Below are 11790 nucleotides of genomic sequence, written 5' to 3'. Positions count from 1 at the left end.
TGATAAGTAAATATTAAACGATAACGCTTGGCACAGTTTAACTACAATTTATTGCTTGAAGAAGTCTGTTATCTTCCGGCAAGTAGACGACAAGCGCTGCAGGACGAACGCCTCCACATCCTCGACCTTCCTGTGCACGTAATCGGGGACATCTTTGCAGCGCCCGAGGAATGATCGGGTCTTCTCTAGAAAGACTTGGACATCCGAGCCGGAAACAATCTCTTCCTCTTCGTGCGCTGATCCAGTGTCGGCATCGTCTTCGTCGCTACTACATTCTTCTTGCTCACGCACTTGAGTCACGATGTCTTCGGTGGTGAGCTCCGCGGATGTAGCCGCCGCGCTGTCGCTGGCCACATAATTCGAAAGTCGCTGTCCACGGTAGTTGCCCAGCCGCAGACTTTTTCTTGAGGGAGCCAGCTGCGACTCTCGATGTAGTTTTATGATCTTGTCCCGATCTTTGAGCATGGTTGTCATTGTTGACGGCGTGATGTCAAGCTCCCTGCACAAGTCCACTTGCTTTTTTTCCAGCATTCAGCTGCGACAGAATGTCCACTTTTTCTTTAAGCGAAAACTGGCGTCGCTTCTTTTTAACGCGGGGGCCAGGAGAACTCATTGTCAGCAAAGCTAATGCACAACACAATCAAAGTGCCAATAACTTTGCAGATCCTACCGTTCGCTGTCAACGACTGCGTTCAATAGGCTTACGACTACGGCGCAGTATGCGACCACACGCTGGATGATGGATGGATGATAATGACCTTACCTTTTGTATCGGGCAGCAGCTTGCGCCGCCTAGCCTATATTCATTCAACGCGACACTCGTGTTGATGCCGATGCCGCTGGGGCTGTATCCGTTGCAACGGGTTCCCCAGCGCATAGCTGCTGCTTCGGATGATGATGATAGGCATCATCTTCAAGCATTTGGTAGGAAACTTTGACGAAACTTCGTAATAACGAAGCGTCTTGCGACGATTGCGAGATTAAATTGCATACGTTATTCTGAAATATTCGGTAATTTGAAATTCATAGTACTGAAAGTTTTTTACATTGAAAACATAGGCATTTTGGTGGGGATTTAAAGAAAATTCGTAAATCTGAAAATTTCGTTAATCTGATGTTCGTAGTAACGAGATTTTACTGTATATAGAGGATGTGTCTTATAAAACGGAAAATACGGTATCCAAATCTTGGTTTGGTTTCGTATTTTCCTCTTTGGAATAGGATACAGGGCATTAATACAGTTAAACCTAGATGTAACGAACCTCCATGCAGCAAATTCCATGATATCACGAAGTTCCTCAGTTCCCTAAGCCTGGCCCCATTGAGACGTGTATTTGTGAACTCCATGTAATGAAGATGTTGCAATGCTTGACCTTGATATAAGAGACTTGCTACACGAACTAGTATCTACAGTAAAACCTCATTGATATATTCCCGGTTCATACGATTTCCCAGTTCATACGTTCAAAATAACAGCCACTTAAAATGTCCCCACTGAGTTACACTATTTTTCTCCCGGTTCCTGGCTACTACGTTTAAAATTTGTACAAATTCTAGTCATATGATATGTTTAGTGACCAACTGCACGTGTGCAGACATATAAATGAGCCAAGAAGGGGTGAGGGCGCTCTGCTATTGAGCTGGAGTACTGGAGTTTGAGCTCTGTCTGTCTGTTTGTCTCTCTCTCTCTCTCTGTGTGTGTGTGTGTGTGCGTGTGCGCGCGCGCGTGCGTGTGCGTGCGCGCATGCGATGTTAGTGCACATTAAAGGTTCCCAGGTGGTCAAAGCCCCCCATAACCTCATAACCCCAGTTTTATCTCTTCCCTCCCTTACAGTTCCCTTGGTGTCCATCCAGATATGTGAACCAAGTTGACGCAGGACTGCTGCAGGACAACCAAATAAATGATGTGCACAACAACTCTGCGCATCTGGCAGCAAGGTTAAACAGATTAGGCAAAATTTGTTTAACCCAACATGAAACTTTTGGGCAATAAAACTAATGCAAATTGTCATGCAGAAGGATCAGCTGCTCAACATGTTCGGCAAGTAAACGTTTCCTACATGCAGGCACAACTCCCCCTGCAGCTGAAAACGCCCTTTCGCTTGGCACAGAAGTAGCAGGTACGGCCAGGTACCGCATGCACAGTTTGCTCAAAGCAGCCAGTGGACCACCACCATCCACAAGGGTCTTTGCCCCTTTCCAGCAGAGCCTCCTCTGCATAAGCTGCTACTTCTTTGTTAGGGTCAGCTTCTGCCTGCATTTGTTCCTTGCTCATAACCACAGAATCGAAAGCACTCCACACACAGGATGCCACCAAAGGGCACGACGTTGATGGCGCCTTGACTGAGTCTTCATTGGGTATCACTTCAACTGCCTGACCTTCCCTTGCCACAAGATCCTTGAGCCACGTCAAATGGCCAGATACATCATGAACTGTTCCTTTGAATCATGGATCCAAGAACATAGCCATACTGGCAGCTTCATCAATGAGATACTCGGCAAAGCAAACCTTGACAGACTTCGCAAAGTTTTTGGCAAAGCTATGGTTGCCATCAGTAGTTTCAAGGCCATGCAGTATGCCAAAGATAACTGGAATCTGGCAGGAAAGTGAAGAATACTTTTCAGTACTTGCAATTACAGTTGCCTCATGTAATGGCTTTAGGGCCTCCACAAACTCGGTTGCATTTCTCCACTCTGAAGAGTCCAAACTATCAACAGCAGTGTCGGACAAAGCAAGCTCGAGTGTGATGGCTTCTTTGAGCTCCAGCAACTGTGAAAGCATGAGGTACTGACTATTCCACCTTGTTTCCACGTCCTGAACAACATGAAGCACTTCCATGTTCAGCTGCTTCTGCCAGTCCTCGAGTCTTTTCTGTGCTGCAGGACTACGCTTATAGTGTCCGACGATTGCCCTTGCTTTCTTGCACAGCCTACTCATGGCTGCTGTACACGACCTGGCGTCATTGATGGCTAGCTGAAGCGTATGCGCAAAGCATGCCCGCTCCAACCATGGCAACACTTTGGCAGCTGCTCGAATGTTACGGCCATTGTCTGTTACAATGTACTTGACACAGTCGTTGGGTATCTCCCACTCGCAGCATAGCTGCACCAATAAAGTAGCAATGTTAACAGATGAGTAAACTTCAGGCATATGGCGTGTGTTCAAGGTGAACCGTGTCAACTCGAACCGCGGACTGAGGAAGTGACAGGTTAGGCTTAAACAGCTATCATTAGCACGGGAACTCCAAAGGTCACTGGTGAAGGCGAAGGCGCGTGTGCCATGTGCAAGAACTTTATGAAGCTCGGATTTCACCTTTGCTCTTGTATCGTCGTACAGACACGGAACAAGCATGCGCGCTAGTTTTGAGTGAGATGGCAGAGTATAGCCCGGCACCGCATCTTTCACAAGTGCTCTGAAGCCGCGGTCTTCGACGATACTGTATGGCTGAAGATCCAAAGCAATTATCTCTGTGACTTTTCGATGAAGCGCGTTTGTTTTCCTTTCAGTCAGGGGATGCTGCGTGCGAACTAAATCACGCAGCGTTGGTCAACTCTTCGAAATCACTTTCACGGCATTTCTCTTGTAGTCATGCATTAATTATGGATGCTGCTTAAGATGGTTTTGAAGCATCGTAGTCGTTCCGGTCAGTGTTTGAAGAACACGTTCGCACAACTTACATCGCTCTGATGACGGCGACAGCCTCGAGTAATAGTCTCACAGGAGAGACCTTCCGCATTTATTGCCGACATCCTCGCTGTACATGTGTGCACGTGCAATTCAGGTGGGCAGCAGAGTGCAAACTGCGGTAGAATGATACCACTACGTGAACTGGCCGAATGAACTAATCAATCAAGGGCACCTAAACAAAGAAGATTTCAGTCACTTGCGTTGTGGATTTGGATCTGGATTCGATAGCCAACGCAGTCGCAGTTTCGGAACTGCTATCGTCCACGGCAATCCGGCTGTTGGTCTGATTCTGCTTGCTGTCTTCTTTTGGTAGTTTTTCAGTTTATTTTCTGAAATTGAGGCAGCTTGGATCATACATTTTCCCAGATAATACTTTTTTTCCAGCTTATTTAAAAAAAAAATTTGTATCAACAAAGTTTTGCTGCATTTGAAGTCAACTTATATGCAGCAATATATGGCAAACTTTCCCATTTTGCGCACACTGGGCTTCTTTGCTGCAGTGCCCATAGCTATCCTGAACCATGAAAAACTGAACCAAATTATTCAAAGAATTTGGCCTGCTTACTTGCCACATCTCACTCCACTATGGTATGCCCTGTAGTCCCAGCATAGCCTCAGCTATGCTGGGGCTATGCTTTGCAAGTATAACAGCACTGACCTGGAGGAGGGCGGCCGTCAGATAGCAGGCCAGGAAGAGGGGTGTGATCACAGTGTGGCCGGAGGTCAGCAGTCTGATGGTGTACACAAAGATGAGGTGTCCCGGCAGCACCATCAGCATCAGCAGGCGCGCCGTGCGGGCATGCGAGTCTGGGGAGCAAGCAAGGGTGCAAATTTTACAGGGTCTGCTCTTTTTGCCAGTAGTAACGGTTTTTGTGCAGGGCCTTAACGTGACAGAACCACAGAAGATAAGTCACAGTGTGCTCTGAACGTAATATATCTCAGCATTGTTTTTTGCAAAAGGTTTTGCTTTCGGTTTCCATGGGCTGTGATTTAAGAAGAGCGTACACAAAGCTACTGCCAGTCATAAGTGCTCACTGAAAACAGATGCATTGCACCTTGCACAGGGACACACCGTAGTGGTTCATTTTGGTGCCTCTTTTGTTGGTTCTTTCGTCATCGGGCATTAGGAGAATTCGAGGGTTTCTTGCAATCCCTACATATCTGAACTTTTTTATAAAAACGAGCTTTTATTGCAACAATGTCTCAATTTCATAACTGCTAGGGTTGGTGAAAGAAGCAATGTTTATGGCTTATCAGAAGGCTTTGGTTAGTACTTTGCTATTTGAAACGAAAACAAACAGCAATTAGCCTTCAGCTGTGCATTCTGAACACGATTGTGGTGCTATGTTTACTTTGGAGTGTAAACCCTGCACTAATGCCGACTCTGTTTAGCATCTTCGCAAGCCATCTCTGTTTTCGCCAACAAAAGAAGCATAACACAGGTTAGGAAAGCTGCTATCCATGTTTGCCAGCCATCCAATAGGGTAGCTGAAGCACAATGCAGCTAAGCTACCAATAGGTCCTCTCGGGGTTTCTCGCACAGAGAGGTTAAAAAATGTCAGAGCGTTTTCCCAAAGACAGCACTCATTAGACTACTCACTCTTGCCGCAGAAGGCAGAGCAGGGGTCGATGCAGCTCTTAGCATCCGAGCTTGGGTGGCTGCCCAGTTTGGAGCGCTGGGCGAGCAGGGTGGTCAGCTTGCATGACTGGATGGCCACCAGGTTGCCGCCCACCCCTGTACAGGTCGCCACCGGTCAACTCTAGCAACACACCCTTTTTACTTGGAAGGCAAAAAAAAAAAAAAGCACATCCTGTGTAGCATTCTCGCTTCCATCCACAGCTGCAGCTCGGCACAGAAGGGCACCCAGACGAAATGAAAAGGGGAAAAAAAAACTACTACATCTTTTCTTGCTGTTGCTTTCTTGATGCAATATTATTTTGTGCTAAACAAACTCTTCTGCAGACACACACAGAGTGGGTTTCACACACAATGTGCTTAAATGCCATTACAGTTTTTATGATGAACAGCATAGGCAAGACCCATGTCTCTTACATTATGAACTACAGATGATCTTTCATGCTCATGATGAAATGGTGTGCAATATAAACTGCTGGAGCAACCATGCAGCAAAACAGGAAACAAAATGAAACAAACACACTCACGTGACATTTATATCGTACAAGAACTTCAAGGGTGATCACGTATGTCAAAGAGTGGCAGCTAGAAATCCAGTTTTGTCTAGTTGGGTGTACTCACCATTTATCACAGGCTGAAAGACTGCAAGGCCTTGGTATTTGGTGACAGCAGCATCCAGAATGCAACCCCCAACACTGCAAAACCACAAGGCAGGAAGAACAAGTCACGACACCGAGCGCAAACACCAGTGCTTGCAGAGTGAGCAACTGAGACAGGAAAGTGAAAGACCAGCATGCTCACCATGAGCAAGTATTACACCTGACGAATCTGCCATCAAATCTGAAGCTACCACTTGGCCAACTTGAATTCAGTCACTTGGTACTCTATAATCCTCTGATAGCTGTAGGCGCCACATATACACTTGGAAGATTACAAAGCATTCACTGGAAACAAAACTGGACAAGGCCAGCTTACACTGCAACAACACGCCCGATTAGACAACTATTTGCAAGAGACTGAGGCTTCACCATTGTTCTGAATTTGTCTAAACCCGTAGCTATCAGGTATGTTGCAGTATGTGAAATATTTAGGGTTTAATATCCCGAAGAGACACACAGGCTATGAGAGATGCCGTAGTGGAGGGCTCCAGATTGTCATGGACCATCTGGGGCTCTTTAATGTGCACCAACAACAAGCACTGCACAGAAGTTTTTGCACTTAATCTCCATTGAAATGCGACCACCACGACCTGGAGATCAGCAGCTGAATGACACAGCCACTGAGCCACCAAGGCGGGCTCTATCAGAAATGAAACACACCGCATATACTCATACATGACGGAACTCAACAGTCATCGAAACCAAGGAGTACAGGGGATGTTTGTTTAAATTTGTGGTGTTCATCAATGGAAGATTAATAGGGTAATTATTTTAAATATAATCGACTAGAAAGCAGAAGAAAAAACAACCACAAGTCGCCGGTGGGATACGAACCCATGACCTCTGAATTTTGCGTCCGGTGCTCTACTAACTGCGTTACGGCGATGGCTATGCAATCTTGTGTTTCTGGGGTTATTTATAAGCAGTGTAACTGAACCTTAAGAGTGTTCACCTGCGCAGCCCTCATCCATTGCGGCGGACATAGTACGTACTACGTAGGCACCGTTGGTACAGCACTGGACGCGAAATTCGGAGGTCGTGGGTTCGTATCCCACCGGTGGCATGTGGTTGTTTTTCCCTCTGCTTTCTAGTCAATTATCTTTAAAATAATTACCGTATTATTCTTCCATTGATGAACATCAGGAATAAAAACAATAATAAAAAATAGCTGCGGTTTAACTGCTCCTGAACCTGGTTAGAGTGTGAAAGCTGTGGTGTATCGGGCAAGCAGACGTGGCTTGGCATCTGTAACATTGACCGCGTTCCACACACTGGATAGGCAGCGCTCCCACCCTGCCACCCTGGTAGGTGGCAGTTAAATTAATGGTTGATCAGGAGAGGTTGGTCCCCCTGTGAATGCTGCAGCCTATTGCTCCAGTGCCCCTGCCACAACCTTGTCAGCGCTAATACATGCAGCCCACGCCTCTCTCTAACCACCAGCACATACCTCAAAGCGCGATTGAAGCATCCATTGACCCAGGGAGCCAGTCATGCGCCCTTCCTTTCCTCAAAATCATCAGTCTGGAACATTGTCGACGCCAATGAACACAAAAAAACACTGTCGACCTATAGAAACAGAGCGCTCCGCGGCGGCGGTGGCTGAGTGACATCATGGCTGTCACGTGGTTTCTCCTAGGTTCAAGGTCAAACTCACGCGCACGGCAAAGAAGTTGCGGAGGGGAGTAAAAATCCCCTATGTTCCTTGGTTTGTCGGTGACTGTTGGCTTTCGTCATGTATGTCATAATGAGCACCTCTATTCCCTTCAATTGTCTGCTTGCGTATGTACTCATGTAAGGACCAAACTTTAATTCTGCAGTTTTGACGGCGTCCGGCCCTTCCACAGGACCGGAATGTTCCAGTAAAATTTTCGCGATTATAGCAGCGCTCTTATTACGCGTCCCTTTTTTATGCTGCGACATATTTTTATGACAAATGAGCGCAGTCCCCGTGAAACCTTCAAATACATAATGCATTGAAAGTATGGAAAGTGCGGACTGAGCTTGAAGGCTGGCCCTTCTGCCCGCTGAGGTTATCGAGTTAAGGGACGCACAGTGAGGTGTGTTGCCCTAATCGGTAGCGAGCTACTGCGAGCAGCTATTTTTTAAAATTATTTCTAAATTATAGGCTCTACGCAGAGCTTTAATATTTGACTTGAATATCCACAGAGACCACCTCTACAGATCTAGTGCACCAAAATATGCCCATCGAAATTTCAGAGTCCATTTAACTAAGCTCTTTGATGCTTCTCGCACTATGGCATTGTCAGCACTCCGACTTGTCGCGCGGCACTGTGACATCATGCCAGTCAAAGCAGCCCTCTAGAGTTCATTGGTATGTGTGACTGCCATTTGGCAGTACTGACGCGCTTAGACCGCACCAGAGCTGGCAAAGAGCATAGTTTTTATTTCATGCATGCCACGATGAATTCATCAATACAAAATAAACAGTGCCACACTGACCACACAAGTGCTCTTCTTGTAGCCCCTATTCAAGTGACAGCTGCCCTTCTGTGCATGCACCCTACAGCTGGGCTGTGGCACTAATCCTACGTATTCGACCTCAACCCGCCCCCCCCCCATGCGTCAAGTACAGAAGCGCCAGCATAAGGCGATGACCTTCGCCAATAACCGAGTAACATTGGGTGGGATGCGCAACCTTATCCTGCGAATGCTGAGCAACCAAATTTCAGGCAACCTGGAGTGAGGTGGCGACTTTGAGAGCAAAGGAGCTCTCGCTGTAGGAAGAATTGTAATTATTGAATGTCGAGCACAGGTTTGTTGAGCACACTGTGCTGCAAATGGTAGAATGTTTGGAGCTTGCCTTTTTCTGTTTGCTTCGAACTCTGAGAATTCGAAAACCTGGTTAATTAAAATATTTTATCAGGCCTGAGTGACTTCCAGTTAGAGAAATTTTGCTGTAGTATCCAACCGTGGCTAGACTGTAAAAGTGGGACAGCACCTTGAGCCGAATGTTTTAAAAGCATGACAACTGGCTGGAACAACACAACAGCATGCAATATCTTGGTGGCAGGTACATTTTTCTACAGCCGAAGACGTGACAAATCATTTCCATTTATTTTTTTTTCATGGGCTTGCCTCCTCATAACGTCAAACATTTTAGGACGACATGTTAGTGTCACGAAATAAAAGGGGGAAAAAAAAAAAGAGTTCCAAAGCAGAGCACTCAGTGGACTACATTCCTAACCTTCCTTCATTCATTTCGAGCAAGCCTTGCAGTTTATGTAAAAATATCTTTGTGCCTGCGAATGCAAAAAAAAGCAGTAACCCACATTTATGCTATGCCGTGCAGTGCGAGAGCCTAGCGAGAGCTAGCATGCTGTGCTACATGTGTTGTGCTACATGTGTTTGTAGTGCTTGTGTTATTCACAATGTGCAATGAAAACAACGTCAGCAAACGGAAGCAACATCACACACGTAGCAGCCCCCTTACCCTCCCCACTTCCCCCTACATCCTCCTTCTCTCAGACATCTACTTTTATACCCCAACACACACACTGTGCAGAGGTCTACGCCAATGTCATGGATCTGAGGGTACTTGACATTCACAGCTATATCGCCGTAAAAAGCTCAGGTGCTGGCCCAATCCACACAACTGTGAGGAGTTTCTCCATTATGCATTTGTTTGCCCTTCTCCTTATAAATGAATTAATGAATAACTTTGATTCAGTCCTTCTCCAATCAGGACTGCACCAAAGGAAAAGGAATGCTATACAGGCACTCACTCCATGGACCGCCCCTCACTATAAGAAACCGAGCGCCCAGAGTTGGACCAAGCCAGAAGGAGCGGCAGCAACCCACCTGGAGATTCCCATGGCACAGATGACTGGCACCCACCCGGTGCAGAGCACCTCCCTGGTGTAGGGATTGCGCCGGGAGAGGTACACCCAGATGGGGACGCCCGCCAGGAACACACACACCACCAGTGGAGACAGCCACACCACATCTGCGCACAAGAGACATAATAGAGGTAGAGCTCGGGCTGCTAGAGGTGACGCCCAGATGGGAGCCAGGAGCCTGCTTCTGGACGATTAGGTTTCCCGTCTGAAGCACTACAATACTGTAAAATTTAGTTAATTCGAATGCAGTTAATTCAGAGATCCACTATAGTAAGAGCTCATAGACTCGAACTTCACGGCACTGGAAAAAAAATGTTTAAATTACCGAATGACTCCGAAATAGCTGCCACAAATATCTGGCAGCGCGGTAAATTTATTTCTTGAAAGACTTGTCAATGTTTGCCTTATTTTTTAAGGTGAGAACAGTGCGCAAATTACTATTTCTCACATTTCCATCAATGCTTAATTGTGTGCATATTATTGGCAGCACCAAAGTAGCATTGCTCTAAAATCGTAGGGCTTCCCGCATCCTTCACGGTCCAATACGGTGGAGCTCCACCGCTACGTTGTCCGGCCCATCATAAGCGGCACCATCCCATGCGAGGGGGCTTCCCCGCACGAGCAGCGAACGGCACTTGAAGAGTGTGCTGTTTCAGCACATTGGAAGAACAATACCTCGCGCAAAGCAAGCAAAGAAAGTGGCTCCAAAGCGTCGAATAAAATGGGGGGAGGGAAACCAGCAACATGCCAATCAGAGTTTGAAACTGTGCTCAGCTGGATTAGGTTGCCTGTCTGATGCTGGCCAGTCGAGCTGCCAACGCTGTGGGCTGGCATGAATCTAAGAAAAGCGAAACTGAAACCAAGTGACCGGACTGTTCTCGGAGAGATGGCAGCCTCCCTTCAGGGGCCTGTTTGAATTAACTGTTGCGAGAACCGCAGTGTCCGAATTAGCGAGCGTCCGACGCCATAGACTTGCATGGGTGGTGGCCGAGACCGAGCTGGCAGTTCGGACACACGAATTAACGGAGATCGAATTAACGAGCTTTTACTGTAATTTGGACTGCTTGTGCAGTCCTGGCTAATGCTCACTTAAGCCTACGATGTGAAATGCTCACTAATTCAAACAGACTCCTAAAGAGAGGCCGTGTCGAGGTACCGTATTTACACGATTGCAGGTCGGCCTATTTTTTAAATTTGAAAATCCGAAGCAGGGCGGGTCGACTTGCAATCGAAACCAAAGCATGGCACCAACCATAAATAAAGGAGAGCCAAACGAGATATCAGGGATACAACAGCATGGTTGTATTTCTGCTCCGCGGCTCTGTCGCATTGCACTTGGTGCTAGCCTTGAACAGCTGTTCTGTCAACATGCAGAACCCACACCCCCTCCCCGCTTACGGTGGACGATGGCTGCTGTCAATAAGCGACGAACCTGCAACCCCATGCCCGCGTGTGGATGCCGATTGTGGCTGCTGATAAGCGGCGGCGGCCAGATAACCCTACCGTTTCCTACTTTTAAAGGCGAAGCTTAAGCACCCTCCAAGTTTTTTTTTTTTACTCTCAGCTGCAAACTTGGCGCTCAGGGGAGTGGCAATAGTTGATGAATAATCGCTGTTCCAATCGCGGCGGCACTGCCACTTTGAACAGCAGTGGTGCCAAGGTGTGTCGGTAGCTGACTGAAGAGCCGACACCGCTCATGCGTAGTTTCTCTTTGGCTCTGACGCTGTTGGCGACTTGTGACGTTTTTGATGGATGCAATGCTCCGTCAATCGTCACTTAAACTCCAGGTCCGGCAAGCGTCCAGCGCTCGTTCACGGCTACATTCAAGATGACTCTCATTCTTAACGCCGAAGAAATAAACAACTGCGCGCCGGGCTGCAAGTTCAATGTCTCAGAATGGGTGATACAGGTGTAGCAGCTGCAGCGAGGCAAAATTTTCAGTTGTTCCAC

General features: G+C 47.1%; 1 protein-coding gene across 3 annotated transcripts in view; it reads right to left on the bottom strand.

Annotated features, from left to right (window-relative positions):
* LOC144099456 (solute carrier family 41 member 1-like) overlaps positions 1-11790 on the bottom strand; it is a 43899-nt gene that overhangs the window by 11575 nt on the left and 20534 nt on the right. For all 3 annotated transcript variants that reach the window (XM_077632765.1, XM_077632766.1, XM_077632767.1), the window contains exons 9-12: positions 9803-9947; positions 5946-6019; positions 5289-5423; positions 4347-4495 (exon numbers count right to left, since the gene is read on the bottom strand). In XM_077632765.1, coding sequence (XP_077488891.1) covers positions 4347-4495; positions 5289-5423; positions 5946-6019; positions 9803-9947 — 503 coding nt within the window. The remainder of the gene's footprint in view (positions 1-4346; positions 4496-5288; positions 5424-5945; positions 6020-9802; positions 9948-11790) is intronic.

Source organism: Amblyomma americanum, chromosome 7, assembly GCF_052857255.1.
Source record: "Amblyomma americanum isolate KBUSLIRL-KWMA chromosome 7, ASM5285725v1, whole genome shotgun sequence".
In the NCBI taxonomy this organism is placed as follows: Eukaryota; Metazoa; Arthropoda; class Arachnida; order Ixodida; family Ixodidae; genus Amblyomma; species Amblyomma americanum.
Note: the sequence above shows the minus strand (reverse complement) of the source record. Positions and strands in the feature narration are given on the sequence as shown.